This window comes from Daldinia caldariorum, assembly GCF_022478825.1.
Source record: "Daldinia caldariorum strain CBS 122874 unplaced genomic scaffold F4812scaffold_8, whole genome shotgun sequence".
Taxonomy (NCBI): Eukaryota; Fungi; Ascomycota; class Sordariomycetes; order Xylariales; family Hypoxylaceae; genus Daldinia; species Daldinia caldariorum.
In genome coordinates this window covers 367,948-389,649 of record NW_025953044.1, presented here as the reverse complement: position 1 = coordinate 389,649, position 21,702 = coordinate 367,948, and the positions used below count along the sequence as shown (strand labels likewise).

Below are 21,702 nucleotides of genomic sequence, written 5' to 3'. Positions count from 1 at the left end.
GGTCTTGACATGGGAATAGGGGTGGCATTTTACCCCTTTTCTATTCTCTTCTATTCTACTCTATTCAATTCCGTCACCCGGCCTTCCTTATGGGGCCGACCCGAGACCAGGAAACAAAAGTGCAGCTGCTTACTCTTGGAATTGTTATTTCCATAGGTAAGGTACGCTTGCATTCGTCTAAGCGTATTGAGCTTATTTGCCAATGTTCTTATTAGTCCTATTAAGCCACTTCAATAGGCCGCTGTTGTAGAAGTGTTTATTTAGAGTAATATGCCACGTATTTTCTCCCCGTGTCCGCCGATAGGTTCTAATAATGACTTCTACTGCGAGAATCATATGGTAAATACGTCAAATCTGCGGGAATGTAAGCGGAGACCTACCATAGGGGGAGCGCGGCGCCCTTGGGATACATCCGTTATTAAATGACAGAAGAATTACATGATCAACATACTGCCGAAGAGGCCTCTCGCACTTACGGAGCGATAGCTAATATTGCTAATTGATCAATCCTCTGTAGTCGACCGGCAATTTCACACACGAGACGGTTATCTTTTCGGGGAATAAGGACCAATATGCCAATATTACTGGGCCGAGCTACTAGACTAGAAGGTTTAAGTTGCTTCCAGATAAAACAAATACCATAGGCGAACGAAGAAGTTGTCTCCAAGAAGCAACGTTCTGATTCTGCCCAGTCTCTCTACTGCTGGCTGTGGTGAGTAGCACATTTGATCACGTTCACTCGTAAGATATATCTACAACGAATGACGAAGTGGCCGTGTAAACAAATCAATGCAGAATCTGAGAGTGCGTTGAACCGCAAGCAGCCGTCGTGCGTGTGGTTGGTTCTTCAGAAGCGCTGTTTGCGCTTCAAATAAGCTATTATTTTATAATATATTCATGCAGCACGATAAGCATGCAGTTAGCATTGGAATAAAAATAAACAAAAAAAGAAAAACTGGAAATATTAGATAACATACCATATTATAGTGGCATCTCGCGGAGTCGGTCACACTCACATATAAAACTGCCAGCATAACAGCTGAAAGCAAGCCAACCACATCATAGGAAAAGTAGTACGAGGGATGGTACCGTATTACATAAGATTATGAATTTAGGGGTGCGAGATTTCAAGTTCGGGATTGGATTTCTCCTTGAACCCTGATGTCACCCCAGCGTCAGCCTGAAACTGGGGATATTTCTCTAGTTTTCGGCTGATAATAACTGCAGGAGGTACTTAATGAATCGGGCTAAGCAAATAAGTTTCGACGATGTATCCCGAACCGATGGAAAGCCTTGTAAGGAAAGAGGATGAGGCACTCATGGACTAGGTAGGTAAGTCAAATAGTGTAACTTCCCGATTCGGGTCAGATGACCCGTGGAGCGTGAGCCGGGAGCCAGATGGAAGCAATATCGAATTATCAAATCCAATGTTCCGTATCGCAACTAGTAAACGGAATTTAAAGTAGGCCGGTCTCAATTCGTTTCCTGACGCCTGATAGACTCTATCAAGAGATCATCGTAGTGAAATGCGCATACCTTGCTTATTGATGCCCTTATTGGCTTTTGTCAAGGAACGAGGAAAAAACGCCACAAAGATGAAAATAACCCCTGGTAGGGCACCTAATACTTAAGCATACGCATGCTCGGGCGTGAATGCGTGACAAAGTTTCGTAAGAATAGGTACCTGAGGTAAGAGTTCGGTATCGGCAGGGGGGGCGTACTGCAACGTGATCCAGATACAGTACTGACCGCAAAGGAAAATTAAGCAATGAGAGCCAATCCCAAGGTGTAAGTTGTGGATATTCCATGTCCTATACCATGGGCAGATGAGCGATGCTTATTCGTCATCGCCAAAAAATGGGGCGTGTAAGTGAGGCGAACCTGCATCCCTTTGTGTATGTATGCACCTACCGGACCACAGTCGCACTCGAGACGAAGGTATGGCAAGTCGGGCAACATAAATACACAGCTATTGAAGCCTCTATCCCGCGTTGAGGGCGGTGTGAGGATAAAATATACTAGACATTCGATAGTGTTGCGCTGCTGCTTAACGGTCTGCGCTAAGCTCGTGAGGCGCAACTGTTGTTAGGACTCTCCCATAAATAGCCCCGTTGACCAACTTCGTGCCAAGCTCCAACGCTTTCTTAAGACATTTCGTCTTTCATCAGCATACGGCATACGCTCGAAAGATGGCATCGTCTCCCATGAATAAATATTGGATTCCGCATCTAGACATTCACAAGAAGGTCATCACCCAGGAGCTCCAATACTATCTAGGGCCGGATGCGACTGTCAGACCGTACACTCGAGAGGTAGGACGATCACAATAACGGCGCTGCGCATAGTGCACTGACTCGTGCTTCTAGGGAGCCGAAGGTTACTTGATCCAAACACCCGGGCCATGCTTAACAGACGTAGGGAATTCCGCTCGCCGCGAATGTTGTCATCGATATTAACCTGCGTGTAGGAACAAATAGACGATATCTGCTTAAAATCGAAAGAGATGTGGGAAAAGGAGGCGGCAGCGCGCTCACAATCGAATCCCGAGAAACCGCTCAAGCGCCCATTGCATCAGCCAATCTTGATATCCAGGGGATCTGCAGAGGGACCGAAGCGCCGCGGAAAAGATCGAAGGATTCATAATTCTCGCCGACCATACGATGACAAGAAAGGTGGTGAAATGTCCCGGAAATGAGGTTTAGCAGACTTGCGAACTGTCTGGGGATGCAGCAGATCGCCGATGTAACGCAAATACGTCGTGGGACGGGCGGGAAAGCCTAGGTTAGGTACGCAAAAGACTCGAGGGCAATGCGTCCCACCACCGGGCAGGATTTGGGCGGCTCCAAGTTGGTTGAGAATGGGTTGTTCCGAGATTGAAAGCTGCAGAAAGAAGTAGTCCGCCAGCGAGGGTTTGCCATCTGGCAGTGCTGAAGCCTCTGTGGATCTTGGAGATTGAAAGGCGATAGTTCAATGGTTGTCTGCATACATAAGGCGTCCAGTCTACCGCAACAAGCCAAAGAAGCTAAAGCCGTTTTTGGCGAAACATTGCCCCCCAATTGGCTTACACCGAGCATCTTACACCAAGCATCTTACTCCTTGTGTTTTGTGCATGTCATGCAGAAGTCGTGCAGGTAAGCGGACCATACCTTGTAGAGTCGAGGTGCTGAGGTTAGGTAGATATGTAGATATAATGCTCGATATAGCAGCCCCTTTTTTTTGTTTACTCGGCCTAGCTACCAATCAAAGGGGTTTACCGCAGAACCTGCAACATTCAGGCGGTCGGAAGGTCGCGACCAGCCAAGAGCGGAGCTTTTGTGAAGCAAGGTAGTACCGGAGATCGATCGGAGCCTATCTCTCTTAAAGAACAGCTGCGTTTCAATTGTATTAGTTTTGCTGAGTTGGCATACATGCCAGGGTTGGCTGCGGTGGCTCTTGGCATAGTCTTCGAGCGCTTGCGAAAGCCCATCAAGAACTTCACCAGCTCATCACCTATATATGAATCTGCAATGAGCAAACTTCTCGCTAGAGTGCAGTCCGTAACAAGCGACATTTAAGCAACGCAACGATACCAATTGACACGAAGATGAAATTACCCACTTATCATCTCGAGCAATCGATTCGTGATTATGTTTATGCCAAAGCAAAGAGGGAGAAGCAACTCCGAATGCACGCAGATCCTAAATCATTTAGTGATTGCTGCTGTCCAGGTCCTAGAGCCTTGTAAGCACACCGACAGTTCTGCGAGTGGTATGCATCACTTCGTATGCCGCGCTGCTATGCATGTCCGAAGATGCTGGATGATTTGTCTGGTTGGGCCTTCTTGTGTGGTCACTCGGTTTCGGAAATGAACGAGCTCTCGTATGATGAGATGTCTAAGTCACGGGCAATCCAAAGAACCAGGACCTGAACACCGATGTTTTCTGTATTAGATCCCACCGTGGTTTTAACAAGCGTCTTGTCGATGGATGTGATGTATCCTATGATATGAACCCATTGACCAATATCCGTTTGTTCGGAATTGAGGTTCTCAAGAAGAAGTGTAACATCGGCACTGACTCTGGCCTTGGTGCCCTTTGGATATTCGTGCTGAAGACTCAATGTGGCTGAACGGGTTGAGTATCCAGTCACGCTAATAATGTTGTATTAGTGCACACGCTTGTATGAGGAAGACTAGAAGGTTAAGGGGTCTGTTCGTTCTCCTCTAAGATTCAAGAACTAGGTATTGTCATAAATTTTACAAAATCTTAAATGGCTGCCAGAGATTGCGGAGGTGTTGCAAGGCCGTTCGCAAATAAGATGAGGAGAAAAGGAAAAAGAAAAGCAAAGAGTCTTACCACCCAAGAAACCTGACCTTGTCCCCCACGTGTTTCGTGGAAAGGTGCGAAAGGAGGCAGCGTACCGATGGAAGAGGACCATTAGACATTGGTTAAGAAAAATATAGAGAATTGACGGTGGTGAAGTTGGAGAGGTTAAAAGAAGAAACCAATTGATAGGTCTAGGTAGATTCATCTATTACGAAGAGGGGATTTTCTTAGGAGACAATGCAATGCATAAGGAATAAATGCTTCATTAACTGCCCATGTGTACATAATACCGGACTCAAATAGCACAAGATATTACACTTCGGCCATCTATTGGATAAAACTCGCCCTATTGTCTTTATTCATTGGTTGCTTAGGATAATTTACATACTGACTAATCCGGATAAACACCGGGGTCTGTGGGGACTTGCCGTTGCCCCCTGTCGCCCTTGTGCCCTTGTCGGCTGCGGCGTCATCCAATCCGTTCTACGTACTCATTACCTGGTCTGCTGCTAACCTAATACTAGACTGATGGACCCGAAAGGAAACGACTTGCTTGCATCATATCCATCCATCCTATCCTATCTGCCTAGACCTTCAAAACAATCTCGTGACAGCTAACAACTCCCTTTCGCCATTTCGAATACCGCCTAAATCCCCTCTCTGTCTCTCTCTCGCTCGACAACCATACACACTTGACGAAGACATAATAAGAAAGGCGACGTCATCATCTCCCTTTTAGCTACGAGGCTATATATCGTTAATTCTACCCCGCGATCGATAGCCTCACCGGCGTATCACATTCGAAGACCTTACCTATCCGAATCGTATATCCCAGCACCCTCGATCGACGTCGGCTCCGATAGATACAGCGTTCTCTCCCTCTCTCTCCCCCTCTCAAAACCATGTCTGGCGTCTGGGCCTGGTTCGGCGGAAGCGCCGCTCAGAAGAAGAAGGACAGTCCGAAAAATGCGATCCTCGGCCTACGGTCGCAGCTCGAGATGCTGCAGAAGCGCGAAAAGCACCTGATGGCGCAGATGGAGGAGCAAGACGCCATCGCCAGGAAGCACGTCAACACGAATAAAGCCGGTAAGCTATTTTTCTTGACTTGTTTATGACACTTGGTTCGTCGCGCGCGCTTTGAAAAAACTGACACGCGAGCGAAACAACAGCCGCGAAAGCAGCCCTGCGGAGGAAGAAGGGCCACGAGCACAGCCTCGAGCAGACAATATCGCAGATCGGCACGCTGGAACAACAAATCAACGCCATCGAGTCGGCCAACATCAACCGCGAGACCCTCGCCGCGATGCAGAGGGCGGGCGAGGCGATGCGCGATATCCACGGGAAGCTCACGCCGGAAAAGGTCGACGAGACAATGTACGTCCTCGGTCTTCGGACCCTCCTCCTTCTCCTCCCGGTGTACAATGCAGCTTACCAGGATAAACTTAGGGACAAACTCCGAGAACAGAACGCGCTCAGCGAGGAGATCGTCGCGGCCATCACGAGCGCGCACATCGGCGAGACGGTGGACGACACCGAGCTGGACGAAGAGCTGGACGCGCTCATGCAGGAACAGCTCGACAAGAAGATGCTCGAGTCCGGTACCGTACCCGTGTCGGATGCTATTCACAGGATGCCGGCGGTTGGAAACACAGAGAGTAAGCTTACCTATATATATATATTCCCCCTTTAATAATACTCTTTCTATCCCGCATCTGCTAAATACCCTTGAACAGTCCAAACCAAACCCCAGGCCGTCGCAGAAGACGACGACGACGAAGCAGAACTGCGCAAGTTGCAAGCCGAGATGGCCATGTGAAGAAGCAACTTAACCCCAAATAACCTACTTACCTGACCTGCTTTGCCTTTTTCGCGTTAAGCCATCACCATCGCGAAGCTTTGGATCCTAGTAAGAATAACTACCTAACCTTAGGGTAGTAAGTAATAATAGAGAAGTCTAGAATGGACGAATGAATTGCACAAGGGGAGAAGGGGGCGGCGACGAGATCTTGATAGGTGCCTACGTAGGAGGTAGCTTTCGAGTTGCGCGGAAACTAGAAGCTTGGATCACCTCATAACCGGTCTTCCGGGTGAAGTTGTTAGATGCATTAGCAGTCTCTTTCCGAGTCATGTTTATTTTTTGTTTCTTCCCCTGTTCCTGATTACGGCGTTGGCGTTGTGAGAAGACTATACGGTGTGGTGCTTCATTGGCAGTTACATATTTTTTTTCAGCACATCCAGTTAGTGGACGGGAGATGAGTAGTCTAGGTATCTACATAAATTTTTGCTCGTAACAATGTCACTGGCGCGAGACCATCTTTGAAGCATATGCATTCTTCCCGTATTCCCTGTCTTCGTAACTCCGTGTATCTAATGTTTTCATCTCAAACGCGTTAACTGTCTTTCTAATGGGACTGTACATAATATTATAATGTCTCTTGTTTTAATCGATAGAAACCATCCAGGTTAGGAGGTACCTGAACATGGGTGTTTTTGTCTCAGCCAAATGACAGAATTTAATAGGCAGGAAACTTCAATCAGATAGATCTTCATCGTCAACTTTCGTTGTCGGGTGCATATCCATTACCCAATTTGAAGGTCTTCTAGAGCATGAAGTTGCTTTCTAGAGGTGAACCCGAACCGTTTAGACACAACTTTGACGCTCCGCAAGGCGCAAGTAGAATGACTTCTACTTTCGACCAGCTTCAGGGCTCTGTGTCATGAGTCTCGCTCGAGACTCCTTGGAACAAAGGAGTTATTCTGTATATAGCTTTGGCTTCAAAGCTACTGTAGTTAGAGTTCCTTGCGGAACAACGAAGTTGTTTTACCTACTGCATGCTCAGCGACGTTACACTCTGGATCTGGACCCTTATCCTGCTCTGAGCCTTCCTTGTATGTTCTTGGAATATCCCAGTGGACAAGAATCATGGTTGTAGTTTGTCGTTTCCCTTCCCCGGTGCAGAGTCTTACTTTTAAAAGCCGACTATGCTCTCGCGAGGTCATTGTAAAGCTTGCGATGATATTCCACTTGTGCTCGGTTCGAGTTTTCAACCAATCTTCTCATAGTGTCGACGTCGTGTATATACGCCCTCTCTAAGGCTCTGAGGCTCTTCTCGAAGCGGTCACTACAGTTGAAATATGTGTGGGGAATTTCCTCGAATTACCCCCAAGGCTCCCAGGCAGCTCGAGTCGAAGCCAATGACGCATACATACGGGCAATGGACTTAATATTTCTGTGCCAAGAATAAATAAGTTCTTCGTCGTCGATGTCTCGTCTAGAGCCCTGGCGATTGCAAAATTGCCAGAGCTCTTGAACCCCTTGTCTTGCTGGGGTGTTGCGCGGACTTTTACCCGTCGCGCGCTGAATTCCCAAAGAAATCAGTACCGGTATGTGCTGGTATCTCGACAATATGTCTGCCAATTGTTCCAGTTGCGGCAACGATGTTGTGACCCTGATCCCGAGGGGATGCTCGAAGGTTGTTTGCATATAACAAGGGGATTGTCACAGTAGTGAAATATGAAATAAGTACTGTCCCTGTTTCAAGTGTGGCACGCAGTCGCCGAAACCCTGATCACCCCGCATCTTGAAGTTTCCCCGTTGAATAGACGGGAAAAAGAACGTGTGACCTTCGGACTGTTCGTTGAAATATTCGCCTTGATAAATTGCGGTGCTGTTTAAATGTTTAGTATGGGTCATGAAAAATTGGAGGTGAGTTAACATACCTTTGCACAAGGTGCTGTCACCACTTTTCCCCAAGCTCTTTTGAGAAGGGGTGTTTTGGTTAATAGAAACTTTTAGGATTTAGGCTGATTTAATAGTAGTGCTCTACTTCGTTGGATTCTGTAGCACCTTAATAGAGTTCCTATCTCTGGGTATGCTTATACTGTCGGAAGTGGCATTCCTTCCTTATTTTATATTCAACGGACTTATGCATTGAGCTCTGTAGATAGTAGCCCTTTTAGGCACCTTGACTTCCTTAGTTGAGTGTAGGAACGACGTCGCGTCTTTGGTGATTCTATTGCAACATGATAATTAGAAAATTACATCTAATAGAATAGCAATAAGGGGAACTCACAGATTAAAGTAATCACGACAGCATGTATGCCGGTAACGCCGGACTGGTTTTTAACCAAGTACTATGATATGGCTAAACTTGGCTGAAATGGCGAGTTCAAGACTCAAGTTTAGCAGCACGTTGGGGTTGTCAGCAATTATCAGGTAGGAAAGGATATCATGAGTGAGATTGACTTACAGCTTCAAAGGCAATGATCGTAAACATCGTCTTCGTATTCCATCCGGCTGAGGGACCTATGGATATCCCCACGTTTGTCTTTCCACCTTGTGGCAGGTTACGTGGTGTCATTGTCAATGCTTGTATCAATGGGTAGTACAGCTCGAGGTTCGAGACGTGGAAAGCTCGTCAGTCCGTGCGCTATAGTCGTGTGGAGAAACAAGAAACTATGATTTCCTTGGAAAGTGTTGTAAATGGGCTATCAACCCATTTGCGGTTTCTGGTTTCTTTGGTTCAGGGCAGAGCATGGCAGCCCTCCAAAGTGGTACCAAGGTGAAGTTTCAATAAAGAACGTGCAAATATGCGCGATTCTGGGCACCACAGTATACCTTAGGTAGGTACCTAACCTTATATTGATTGGCTTTGGCGTGGTCTCCAACAGATGAAGGCCGGTGTGATGTTAGGAATAAAGTAAAGAGTTATGGGCAAGTAGAAATAATAGAGGTGGGTAGGAGGTAATCAAGGAATCTTTCGATTCTGAAGAAGTTGCGATGACTCAACACGAAATGATGCAAACGTATGTTATGATCAAATGCTGTTGATCAGACTCTTTACTGGGTAGGAAAAGGGGAGTGGGAAATTGTAGCTGCCTCGAGGCAATGCTCATAGGTAGAAGGAAAATACATCGAGGTAGTGTATTGCTTGCCTCTGTAATATCCTAGTGTACCTAATATAAGAGGTCAGGTGTAGTGTGTGTACTTAATAAACCAATAGAGTGTGAAGGAGATGAGTTTGTGTGAAGGTGGTAAGGAAGTTAAGGAAGGGTAGGAATGTAAATCAGGTAAGAAAGTTAGGGAAGGGAAGGGTGGGAGTGTAAAGAAGGTATATATATATTTTTAAGAAAAATAAGGAAGTTAAGGAAAGGAAAGCAAGGAAGCAAAGTGAAGTAAAGAAGGGAAGGAAGGGAGGGGAAGGGAGGGGAAGGAAAGAGAAGGGGAGGGAAGGAAAGGAAAGGGAAAGAAAGGTAATTAAAGAAGGTAGGGAAGGTAGGGAAGGTAAACAAGGTAGGAGGTGCCTTAGGTTAATATATTAGCAACGGCTCGCATTGACTATACGACTTGCGTAGAGCTTAGCTCGTCGATCTTAGCTTTAGGACGTTTTGCTTCTGTGGCTCTCAACCTCCAAGGGTAAGTACCTAAGGGTTAGCATAGGTAAAGGGGACCCGGGGTCTTCGAAGGAGAGTAGGGAGGCAAGAGATACATATGTCACTTCTATTATAATAATGTAGTTACTGTTTCTAGTATTCTCTCTACGTATGGCAGTTGGCATGGTTATTCTCTAATACCAATGTACTTGCCTACCTAATATTAGGATCTTGAATAAGAAGTTCAGAACAGTGGACAGCTTTGACAGGTTCCGTGTGGCCAAGAGGCTTTCATCGTTGCGTTGAAATTCCTCTTGGAGTAGCGAAGTTGTTGTCATGTCGTTGATTCTACCACGTGACAGGAAGTAACAGAGAAACGGAGGCTGTTGTTTGATATTAACTTCGGTACTTAAGCTAATCAAAGAGTTACAGTTAAAGTCGGATTCTGAAACCAGACCAATAAGAGACAAAGTTCCGGTATTTCTTCTTGGGAATATCACAGGAGCGAATGTAAAGTATCACTCGGACGAAGTTTTGATTATGTCTTTGCCTACCTGCATAGTAAGGTATCATCGACTATTAGGGACAGAGGGACCAGAGTGGTGTTCATCTAGGCACCGTCTTTACATGGCATAATAGCTTCAACACAACACTTAGTGGGCTCTACGAAACCTAGAACATATGAATGATAAAAGCGAAAGATGATTTGCACGTATATTTTCTATAAGCTGAATTTCTTAGTTAAATTTGAAATCTAGCAGAGTTTGGCATATCTTTAAAAAATCGGCTTGTCATTGCATCTGACGTGCACAGGTTACGAAAGAAAGAAGACGGCGTCATGTAAAATAAAATATAGCTTGATATGTGATAGGTAATGTACATCTTACTTGAAGCTACAAAGAAATAAATAATAGAAAATGTTTAACTTTACCAAACAAACCACCAAGTAGAAAAAAGATTTTCAGTTTATATTGTTCAGTGATGTTACAAGTTATCAGTGGTGAGAAGTCTCCCGGTTTGCCGCTATTGCCAAGAGCAAGGAGGAATAAGGGGGAGCAAGCAAGGGGTAAATTTAGCATTAGGTACAAATAAGGTCGAAATGTTTACCTGGCACCTAACCTAACATTATAATTATTCCCAAGCTATTCTAAGCTGTCCTCGAAACTCATCAAGTCTCCCTTATCCATTGAGCTCCCCGGCACTGACAACACTAGATCCACGCATCAAATTATGAACTTCATTGGTATGGCAATTGCCTATCGGTGGAGGACCAGTTGGCTTAACGGCAGCTAATACTTAAGCTTGTCAGTTGCATAAAGCCGTGGTCTTGTATTCTAAAACTTACCGGGACGCCAGGGCCGGCCATATGCACATGATTCTTCCCTGGGATCATAAGAGCCCCGAGGAGTATCACAACGCGGCTAGGCAGAATATTATGGAGAACTGCTCGACTATCTAGTTCGCCGACGTTGTTGGTACCTAAGTCGCCAAGAAAGATGCCACGCCCTTCGAAGTTATTGATGCAAACGGTAAGACGTGGAATTTTCCGAAGGTAAATCTCGCCGTTGGATCTACTGATATCTACCCTAATATCGAGGGGAATGAAGGATTGTGGAAGAAGCGAATGTATGGTGCATCATTCTCGGCTATTTCTCCTAGGTAGTCCTGAACTGATGTTAACATAAGTTTAGGTAGTTTCCACTGCTTATTGTGTCATGGACACGGAGATAGGGGCGATAGATGTTGATCTCTTCATTGGCGACTATACTGGCCAGGTATCATATCCCTCGTGAGGCTGGACTGATCAAACTCGATACTTCTAAGATCAGTAAAATATCATCTTCTCTTCATGCCTATCTCGCGGATATCTACCTCCTAGTGTAGATATGCGGGGTATTTCACATGTGCCTCTACATCTATGTAGGTTTTGCCTTACAAATACATCGTTATACAGCATGTGCCGATATACCTAGAAAGCACTTAGCCGTTTCTTCTAGAACAGTACGGGATCCCATGTGAATAGCACGAGATATGATACTACGTCGTACCCTTTGCCTCGATAGCAACGCCTAGTAAGACTTCAAACGCTTCCACGCGGGTAGTACAGATGAGGTGGCAAGGCTTTTGATCTCTCGTAATATTATAACGGTCACGCGATGGGCTTTGATAACTGTATTACAGACCACCCCCCTCCCCCATGATGCTTGTGTATACTTTATAGTATTGTACGTTCTTTACGCTTACTAGAAGGTCTTTGCTAATGGCTCCCGCGCACCCCCATGGGGTTCCTTTTGTTAGTAGGAACAGGGGTAGATAATAGTGACCTAGTTGTCGTTGGGAAAATGGCATGAATGGATACCCGATGAAGCAGGGTTAAAAAATAGCAAGTTTGTTCGGATATTGTTGATGAAACCGGACAGTTTTGGGCTCGAAAAAATGGTTGATAGCAACTTGTATTGTACTACCAGGTACCTACCTACCTAGGTAGCTGTAGGTGGGCTTTGAGGTACAATACCTAAAATCAGGATTCTGCAGGGTGATAAGGCCATGTCAATAGGGACTCTGTCCGCACCTACCTAAGGTACCTACCTACCTGGTACCTAACCTAAAAGCTTTGTTCTTATCGATAGGCTATTGCCGCTCAGCAATCAATTAACCCCAATTGACCCCCATTATTTGTCAATTAATCGTGTTTAAACTCGTCTTGTAACTTGCCAAAACTCTACAACTTTTTTTGTTTTGGTTCTAATCGCTCGCGCCGAGCTGCACCATCTCCTCACTTGCCACACTGGCGGGTTGCGGGCGGACCTCAATTAGACAGGACAATCGAGGGACAAGACAGATCTCATCCAACCTTTTCGGTCCAATAAAAGCTTTATCAATTCCCACCCCGCTCGCCTTGCTGAGTGATTGGTTTTACCGCTGCCGGATCCATCAATCTGCTCATAATTCAAGCCAACGAGGACGACCACGTTGCACATAAGACTAATCCCGTATCATGCAAGCTGCATTGGTCCTGTCGGTTAGCGGTTAGGCGGCTTCACCCACCGCGGCCAATTGAGGGGACCATTTAGAAGCCGTTCAGAAACCACTTATTACATACGATGCCGATGCCTCTTTGTATCGTTGCATTCGCGAGGCGTAGTCAGCATCAGAGGTTATCTTTGAATATCTCGCTCCTGGCTATGACCAAGTGGTCGTGCGTCATGCTGTCGAACTTTTCGTTCGCCTCCCTATCCATCCCATTCCGCCTTTCAGCCATCCAACCTTACATCCAACCACCTAATCCCATCTCCCGGAGCTTTTCTACGTGGGTCTGACCCCATTCTTATTCCGTCTCCTTGCAGTTCCTATTGATTGTTGGGCCGCTACTAACTTCCTTGTCGAGTTATAACGATTGCATTGCCTCTTGCTTGGAAATTTCGCGATTGACTACTTTGGCTCCAGATCCAGATCTTATCTCAACCCCTACACTAGCCCAACCCCCTTCGCGACGTGGCGCCAATACCTTCGTGTCCATCCGCGGCTCTTAAGCACGACATGGGTCACAGAAGCGTGAGATCTCGCTCCACTTTGCTACAACCAAACCGTGGGGTATTGCCTCATGTCTCATCCAAGTAGTCCGGCTCGATAACCAGTACCTACATGAGGTAGGTAGTGCTCGATAATGTACCGTAGCTATCGATTATGTGCGTGCAGTGTGCACGTCTTACCTTAGGTACAGGCTGCGGTTGGTCTCGTTCTTCCAAACGTCATTTATCGTTCCGAGTTCGCATATTGAGAGAATTCTTTACGTTCCATACGCCCATCTTCTGTCCAGTCAACTCATTCCCCTTCCATCCATTCTCAGGACCGTAATTATTTTTCATAGGTAGAGCCCACATGGTCCGCTCTATTTTCATCTAGTCGTCGCATTTTGTTTGGTTTGGGTCCAGATACCCAGTAGCAGCAGTATTAGCTGTATTTGGCAGTTCGGTCGCCCAATAGCTTCACTAGAGCCTCTGCAAATACCCGCATCAAACTCGTCACTCTGCATAGGGCATAACTGGTATAATTTTTTATTTTTCAATCGCGGGTAAGACGTGAATTTCACGCACCGGCGGAATATGTCGGATAAAGGAGGAATTTCGTATAGCCCTGCCCGGATCAATCCATATGCAAACGTTAAAGTAGCTAGCTATCCAGGGCATGTTCAAGTAGCCGACTATTCGAAAATAACGTATTTTAATTCTCAAGGGCCGGAAGAGCAAGAAGAAGAGCAAGAAGAAGGAGAAGAAGAAGAAGAAGAAGAAGCCGTAGACCAAGGTAACCTATATGAATAAATCTTTGCGATTTTAATTGTTTGCGCTAATACGCTCTACAGATTATGAGCCGGAATACGATGTAAATGAAAAGCAGTTTGAGCCTCCAGCACCTTACAATTCCTCTCCCACGATAACCTCACCTGCCGTAATATCACATAAGGCGAAGAAAGAAAAGGCAAAATCACCTACGCTAAAAGAACCAGCTCCAGAGAAGGAACCTAGTTTGCCACTCACAGCAAATCAAAGAAAACAAGCCAAGAGGAGGGAAAGGGACAAGGCCAAAAAGAGTGCGAAAAATGCCAAGATGACGGCAAACGCCGAATCGTCAGAACCACCGCTGCCGCCAGCATCAGAAGCTGTCCCAGCCGAGCCTCCTCAGGATAAGGCTGATGAACCAGAGGACACATCCCCATCACCAGAACCTCAAAACTCGGATTCATCTAAACCTTCCGAGCCCTCTGAGCCTCCTGAACCCCCTGGGAAGCCTGATGGGGGTGAACTAGCAGAGGCGAAGGATGAGCAGGCAATTGAGGCTGAGGCCTCACCACCGGCCGAGCCAGAAAACGTACCTTCAGGCGAACAGCCTAGCGAGCAAGAAGCAACAGAACCGGCGTCGGATACTGTGAGTTCAAGTCTCTGAAAATTTCAGCCTTCATATGTAAACGTTAGCCTACACAGGATCAAACTAGGTTGACAATAACGTCATCGAGAATTACTGACATATCGTAGGTCCACGAGGCAGATGTATCCAAGTCTCCTCAATTAGAGAAGGCGGATGTAACTGCTGATGCACATCCAACCAGTACTGCTGAGGGCGATGCGCCTGCGGATGTACAAGGACCGGACGCACCAAACCCCAGTAACGAGGAATCAAAGCCGGACGCAAGCGAGCAGGATCCGAGTGGAGCTTGCGAAACCATTGGGGAGCATCCCGGCGAAAGCAACGACCAAGAGACTACACCAACCACAGACGAAGGAGCTATATCGGAGCCTCAGACAGGGGAAGCTGTGGATGCGTCAACAGTTGAGTCTGAGGAGTTAAAGGACGCCCTCGGGCAGGATCCAAAAGCAGATAGTATAAAACCTGAAAATACTGCACCCGGAAGCACATCTGATTCCAAGTCAGACTCAGCTGCCGCCATCGAGATAAATGAGTCTCCAGATACACCAAAGGCGGATGCGGAAACAGTCGAGGAAAGCGGTAAATTGGAGCAGTCGGAAGGTACACAAAAAGCCGAAATCGAAGAGGCGAATGAGGCATTAGCCGATGGAAACCCCCCTGGCGGTGCAGACGAAAAGCTCGACCAGTCCAAAGATCCTCAGGATCCTACACCTGAACTAAGTGACGAGGACGCCGCGGCTGGCGAGGCGGTACAATCAACTAGTACCAAGGATGAGCCTAGTGGCGAAGCTATCAAACAAGAGGCTTCTAATGATCTAGAGCCACCCGAGGTCTCACTAGAAAGTCCAGAAACTTCCCAGAATAAGGATACCGCGGCAGACACTAACGAGCGAGCAACCGAGCCACAGGAACAAGCCGACAAGACCGGAGCGGCTGACCTTCCTGAAATTAATGAGAACGAGAATCAACCCGTAGTTGTGGCTAAGGCCGTGGAGGACGTAGAGGAGACTGACGATACGATAAACACAGAGGATATGCCTGCGACACAGCCACCCGAGGGTGAAACTACTGACCAAACAGAGAAACACTCGGAAGATTCCGCTCTTGTCAAAAAACAAGAACAAGCGGACACCTCTGAACGGGTTGCAAACATTCCAGACTCTGCTATTGCCGATGCTTCGGAGGCTCTGGATGACCCGGATGCTCCGGTGGTCCCGTCAAACGATAACTCGGAGAAGCTTCCTGAAACCGATGTAGAGCCCGTAGAAGAGACTAACGATTTAAAGGTTCCCGACGAGGCAAGTTCAAGTTCGACAGGAGACGCGGGCGATGGTTTTGCTACAGAACCTACCACAGAGCTAGACAAATCTCAAGAATCTGAGATTGCTCCAGACCACGAAGCTAAAGAGCAGTCCGCGCCCCCTGAGGAAACGGCTACAGAGCCCCTACCCGCGCCTGAGCTGCCTACTGATATCCCCACCGCTGACGCAGTCAGCGCACAGGATAAGTCTAGTTCTCAAGAATCCGCCCCCGAAACGTCCGCTCCTGAGGAGCTAGTTCCTCTAGCACCTCCTTCTGAAGAAGCATCCACTCAAAGCACTACTTCTGAAGCGGTCGCTCCAGAAGAACCTGCTTCCCATGAAACTGTCTCGAAAGAATCCGTTACTGAAAAGTCCGTTCCTGAAGAATCCAAGACCCAAGAGCCCTCTTCTCAAGAAGCTATCCCGGAAGAGCCCGTTCCCAAAGACCCAGCCTCTCTGGAGTCCACTGCCCCTACTTCCGAAACTCCCATACCTCCAGAACATACCCCTGAAGAAGTTGTCTCCCCAGCCTCTCCACGGGAAAACGTCGCTCAAGACCCATCTTCTGAAGATCTCGTAGCAAAAGATGTTTCTGAAGACCCCGCTCTTAAAGAACCTATCTTAGAGGAACCTATTTCCGAAGAGGCTGTTTCTCAAGAGGCTGTTTCCGAAGACACGGTCTCTAATGAGATAGAATCTCAAGAACCAGCCGCCGAAGAGCCCGCTGAAAACTCGGGTTCTCAGGATCCTAGCCCTGATAAAACCGACGCGCAAGAGCCTGTTTCTGAAAAGCCCAAATCTCAAGAATCTATGCCGCAAGAAGCCGACCCCAAAGTTCCTGAAGATGCTGTCACTGAAAAGCTTGCTCCTGAAGAACTTGAGACTCAGGATTCGGATTCTAAAGAATCCGTTGTCGAAGAAGCAGTTCTTCAAGAAATAGACTCAAAAGACTCCGTCTCTCAAGATACTACCCCCGAAGGAACTGTTTCTCAGGAGCCCGTTCCCCAAGACCCAGCTACCAATGACCAGAGCCTATCAAACGACCCTTCTTCCCCGGATGAATCTCTTGCAGCACCCAAGGACGAGGTGACACCCTCACCTGAAAAGTCCGCGGAGGAACCTGAAATTGCCGCGCTAGAGTCGAGTCCATCTGCTAATAATAGCGATGAGCATTCGAGTCCCGAATCTCCTCCGGCATCCACTGATAAGCCCGCTGAAGAGCCTATTCAGGAAGTAATCTCTCCTGAGCCAGCTATCTCAACTGAGAATAATCAATCGGAGCAGCAACCAGAAAGTTCGAGCGACGGAGATGAGGCTAGTACTGCTGTCTCATCATCCGAGGATGGCATTGTCGTTGTTGATAAGCCAGAAGGTGGAGTAGATGGCACCGCGGACATTTCAGAGCAGCAAGAACAACCAAATGACGAAGAGCCGAACGATCATTCGCAACAAGATACCAAAGAAGAACCTCAAAGTACGGCTCCTACCGAGTCCGCTATCAAAGATTCTCAAGACAAAGACAAGGATTCGCCTACTCCCACTGAGGCCCAGGGGCCTGTTGGAAACGATAACGATGAATCCAATAGCGCCCAATCTAAAGACACTGACAGCCTAAGCATCGAAGGGGATATCGCGAAACCCGCGGAGTCTCTCCCAGAGGATACTACACCATCTGAGGCAGAAGAACATCAGCCAGAAACGGAGAAGCAAGAACTTGATACAAATGTCAACATTCAAGCCGAAAAGCAGGCGGAATCAGACGAAAGTTTAGAAGCTCCTCAAGACGAAGAAAAAACGCCCTCAGAGCCTACTCCAGTGGATGTCAATGCCGAAGCATCAGAGCCAAAGGTCGATAGTGAAGCGCAAGTCACCGAAACCAAGGAAGAGACACCCATGAACCCCGATGTGTCTAACCCAGAAGTAGCCATTGAGTCTGAAGAACCATATCCGAAGGATGATACAGATAGCCCTTCTCCTAATGTAGAGGAGAAGGGCGTCGAAGGGGATGCGCCAGTCGAGCATGCGCCAGTTGAGCATGCGCTGGACAGTAGTGTTTCCCAGTCAACCCCAGCAGACGAGGCTAGTCACAATGACGAAACAATCCCGGAATCTGAAGTATTGGCTCTGAATGATGCACCTCTTGGCAAGTCCGAGTCCGATCTTAACGAAACTGTTCCTGTCATTGAAATTGAACCAAGTTCAAAGACTTCAACCGAACCAGAGTCGCCCCAACAAGTGGACAATAAAGAAATACCCGATAGTAAGCCTGGCCCCGAAGCGGAATCAACACCTCAGGTCCTTACGGAAGATCCAGTAGAAGAACCAGCTAGAGAAGCCGAGAAACAGCCAGATCCAACCTCGCCGCCTGAGGAAGAGTTAAGCGAAAAGATAACCCAAGAGCCCGCGAAACTCGCTGATGAGGGTGATCAACCGGCAGAACAGGCATCAGTCGCTTCTGAGACGGAGAAGCACGGATACCCCGAGCCTACTGAGTCTTCTGATCCAGGGCAAGAAGAACAATCAGACTCAAACCCAACCCCGGTTCTAGAAGAGCCTGAGCAACTCAAGCAACTCAACGAAGGAAAGCCAGAGAAAAAAGAGGAAGGCGATGCAGGGGAGCAGGATGAATCCGACAAAAGCTCCCCTGAAACCCCGGCGATCGTCGGAGTGCCGCCAACTATTTTGGAAGACCAAACTAATGTTGATCAAGCTGAGCTAGATACCTCAAAATTAACCGAATCAACGGAATCCATGTCTCAATCACCCGCCGATGATACGCAGAGTTCTGAGGTTGAAAACAAGGAAGAAGAGAGTATTGGTCAAGCAAAGGAACAAGCGCCCGCATCATCACCCGTACCAACCGAATCTCCAACCGAACCACCAAAATCGCCTATTCGTGAGAGTGATGGATCTCAGGATATAGTTCCTCAGGATTTATCACTAACCAAAGAAGCTCAAACCGAGCCGCAACTGGCTGAACAAGATTCAGGCGCGCATAAAGACCCTGGTTCTGGTGCTTCACAAAGTGACTCCGAACACGAGCCAGCTGCCGTCGAACAGCCAGAACCAGAGCACGAATCACATGAGGCTATTCAAGAAGAATCAGCTACCTCCGAAAAGGGGATTACCGAGGACCAGCCGGTTTCCAATGAACAGGTGGTAGTTGAACAAACTTCTACTGCTTCCGTTGACGACCAGGCGCTCGCCGAAACCCACGATGCTGAAGAAACTGTCTCTGTTGAACCAACATCTACCGAAATCACTACGGAAGACCATGCAGATGATAAGCTGTCAAGCGAAATTCCTGTGCCAGACCAGTCGCAGGAAAACGAGGCGAAAGAGGCAGTGGATCACGACGGCCAGGACAGTCCAGGAGAGTCTGCCAGCGCCACGCTAGGTAAAGTTGATGAAGAGCCAGAATCTTCCGAGTCCATTCAAGAACAGGCTCCTGCCGAAATCCAGGTATCTGTAGATCAAACCCTTACCGAAGACAACCCAACGGAAGATAAATCAGCGAATGACAAGCCTACAGAGGGCCAGGCTTTCGCTGAAGACAAAGCCCCTGTCGAAGAGAAGGCATCTGTTGAGAGCAACACGCCCGTCACTTCTAGTGATTCAAATCATGCCGATGATACCGTTCCAGTGGTAGTTGACTTGTCCGCAGACAAGGTGCCTGAATCTGAGCTACAACAACCTCAAAAGGAAGAAGCAGAGGCTGCAGAGCCCAGCGACCAAACTACCGTAACAGAACCTCCTGTTGATACGGCACATGAGCTGGATAACGACCCTGCAGTTTCTGAGCCCACTGAAGACGATATCCCTGACAAATCAGTCTCTAAGCCCGCTGTGACGGCTGAAGCCGAAGAGTCCGTGGACGAGGAACCGAAGCAAGAGTTGCCAAGCGGCACTGTCATAGCTGATGAGCCACCAGCGAACGAAAAGAGCGAGGTTAAAAGCCATGCCGATAGCCCCGTTGAAGGAACAGACGTGATTAACGTCCAAGGTAACAAGGAAGGATCCGATACTTTCCCGCCAGATTCTACAACTGGCGACCAAGTTCTTCCTCAAGAGTCCGAGTTATCGAATGAAGCTATTACTCGAAATCAGCCACCAGAGAACAGAGAGACAGATGCCACTGGCGCCAACAATAAGGCCACTCCAGAGGACCCAGAGGTAGTCCATACACAAGACAGCCAGAGTGAAGATATCGTTGCTATTCTGTCGGAATCCTCTATCAAGGAGCCAACTATCTCTGACGGGGCAGAAAGCTTGCCCAACACATCTTCTGCTGATACTACGCAATCCATTACTACGGTCTCGGAGCCTCCTGCTGATGACAGTACCAAACAAGGCCTTGCTCGGAAATCTGAAGATCACGCAACGGATAAAGCTATTGACAATGTAGAACAGCGGGAGGTTTCATGTGATGATACACCAGTACCTCTCGCTTCTAAGGACCTACCGAAGAATGGCGACGACAAAGCTATCGAAGAAGTCAAGGCGGAACCTGAGCAGGTCCAACCTACAGAAAGCAGTGAACTTACTAATGCCGAGGCGATTGTAAAGGCTGGGGCAGTCTCAACAGACGACAGTCCTGTAGCTGCTGTGGACGAAACGCCTTTGTCCAAGGATGCACCGGCTCCAGAAGCGGAGGGAGACGACTTACCTATCATAACTAAAGGTTTGACACCCCCATCTGACGAAAAGGTAGATCAGAAAGCCGCTAGACAACCCTTAGCTAAATCCGAAGAAGCCGAAAATTCCGCCAAGCAGCCGCATAGTGAAATTTCTGTGCCGGAACAAACGCGAGGAAAAGAGAATAATGTACATCCGACTGAAAAAGTCGTTCCAAAAGAGCCGCTTCGTGATGCTATCATGAGAGATCAAACCCAGGATGATGAAGAGGCGCCCCGAACGACCAGCGGCAAGGCTGTTTTAGTGGAGCGAGCCATTAAGAAACGGCTGGAACTTATGAAAGCGCCTAAAGAAAATGACAGGGCAACTGAGAAGGACAAAGTCAAGAAGATACGGAGTGATGATGAGAGCAAAGACACGGTTGGGCCCATCCCGACCGATGGTGAGCCAGTCCGGAAGGCCTCGAAAGGTGAGGATCAATTGTTTTCAAGTTTTGTAGGAGATACCCCTGTTGTTGGAGCGATTGATTTTCATGATACCCCCAAGTCATTTACAGAGCGTTTGTTTTCAGTTGAGGGAGCGAAGGATTTGAAGGAGGACGATGAAGATGTTGCAGATGTGTCTGAACCAATCCGGCTCGAAAGAAGCTTAGCTGCCCGCGAGCTATCTCCAGAGCCTTGGGAGGAGATTGAAACCTCTCGCAAATCATTAACCGAGAATCATCCTGGTATGCCGAACGAACAAAGCGGGTATATTGAATCCGCTCATGTTTCGCCTTTGGAAGTACACGAAACAACCAAGCGTGACCGATCACCGGGACACCAGAACATTTCTGATGGGGACGTGGAGGCGTCTCTAAAAGCACGATCCGTAGTAGGCGCAAGAATTCCTTCCCCGATTGACGATGCAGCTTCTCCACAAGCACAAGATAACGAAGGTATTATTTCAGAAATACTGGAAGAACTTGGGCTTAGTATTAGGAGCGATTCGAGAAGTCATCCGAGAGTTACTGCGGATATTTCGGACGATGAATCTTCATCCGGTGACATCGAGGAGCTGGTTGGTGAGAGACGACAAGAAACTCGCTCAAACCAATCCGTTCCAGCTTCTGAAGCCTCCATTCATCATGATTCACTCGAGCAATTCCATGATTCGAGCTTTGT

General features: G+C 47.6%; 4 protein-coding genes across 4 annotated transcripts; 3 read left to right on the top strand and 1 right to left on the bottom strand.

The window, feature by feature from the left end:
• Positions 1-1,999: 1,999 nt before the first annotated feature.
• On the top strand, positions 2,000-2,736 carry F4812DRAFT_380075 (uncharacterized protein). Its single transcript, XM_047932020.1, has 3 exons — positions 2,000-2,312; positions 2,367-2,414; positions 2,468-2,736. The coding sequence occupies exons 1-3, from the start codon at positions 2,190-2,192 to the stop codon at positions 2,693-2,695; spliced, it is 399 nt and encodes a 132-aa protein (XP_047790166.1). The 5' UTR covers positions 2,000-2,189; the 3' UTR covers positions 2,696-2,736.
• Positions 2,737-3,383: 647 nt separating this feature from the next.
• Positions 3,384-4,563, bottom strand: F4812DRAFT_427838 (CST complex subunit Ten1). Its single transcript, XM_047934133.1, has 3 exons — positions 4,335-4,563; positions 3,598-4,129; positions 3,384-3,489 (listed from the first exon to the last, which is right to left on the bottom strand). The coding sequence occupies exons 1-2, from the start codon at positions 4,421-4,423 to the stop codon at positions 3,829-3,831; spliced, it is 390 nt and encodes a 129-aa protein (XP_047790165.1). The 5' UTR covers positions 4,424-4,563; the 3' UTR covers positions 3,384-3,489; positions 3,598-3,828.
• A 643-nt stretch (positions 4,564-5,206) lies between these two features.
• F4812DRAFT_459135 (Snf7-domain-containing protein) lies at positions 5,207-6,120 on the top strand (the record flags this gene model as incomplete). The annotated part of the gene is made up of 3 exons (XM_047937486.1): positions 5,207-5,390; positions 5,474-5,959; positions 6,038-6,120. The coding sequence occupies 3 exons, from the start codon at positions 5,207-5,209 to the stop codon at positions 6,118-6,120; spliced, it is 753 nt and encodes a 250-aa protein (XP_047790164.1).
• A 7,377-nt stretch (positions 6,121-13,497) lies between these two features.
• F4812DRAFT_380003 (uncharacterized protein) lies at positions 13,498-18,509 on the top strand. Its single transcript, XM_047932019.1, has 6 exons — positions 13,498-13,982; positions 14,041-14,603; positions 14,711-15,056; positions 15,108-18,164; positions 18,219-18,279; positions 18,342-18,509. Exons 1-6 carry the CDS (start codon positions 13,784-13,786, stop codon positions 18,361-18,363), a joined length of 4,248 nt encoding a protein of 1,415 aa, XP_047790163.1. The 5' UTR covers positions 13,498-13,783; the 3' UTR covers positions 18,364-18,509.
• Positions 18,510-21,702: the final 3,193 nt, after the last annotated feature.

Excerpts from the sequence above, each read along its gene's own strand:
- F4812DRAFT_380075 (XM_047932020.1), top strand. The coding sequence starts at position 2,190 with ATGGCATCGTCTCCCATGAATAAATATTGGATTCCGCATCTAGACATT. Across the intron at positions 2,313-2,366 it reads TCAGACCGTACACTCGAGAG|GGAGCCGAAGGTTACTTGAT; the intron begins GTAGGACGATCA and ends TCGTGCTTCTAG. Across the intron at positions 2,415-2,467 it reads CCGGGCCATGCTTAACAGAC|GAACAAATAGACGATATCTG; the intron begins GTAGGGAATTCC and ends ACCTGCGTGTAG.
- F4812DRAFT_427838 (XM_047934133.1), bottom strand. The coding sequence starts at position 4,423 with ATGTCTAATGGTCCTCTTCCATCGGTACGCTGCCTCCTTTCGCACCTT. Across the intron at positions 4,130-4,334 it reads AAGGTCAGGTTTCTTGGGTG|CGTGACTGGATACTCAACCC; the intron begins GTAAGACTCTTT and ends CAACATTATTAG.
- F4812DRAFT_380003 (XM_047932019.1), top strand. The coding sequence starts at position 13,784 with ATGTCGGATAAAGGAGGAATTTCGTATAGCCCTGCCCGGATCAATCCA. Across the intron at positions 14,604-14,710 it reads CAGAACCGGCGTCGGATACT|GTCCACGAGGCAGATGTATC; the intron begins GTGAGTTCAAGT and ends GACATATCGTAG. Across the intron at positions 15,057-15,107 it reads GCAGGATCCAAAAGCAGATA|ACTCAGCTGCCGCCATCGAG; the intron begins GTATAAAACCTG and ends ATTCCAAGTCAG.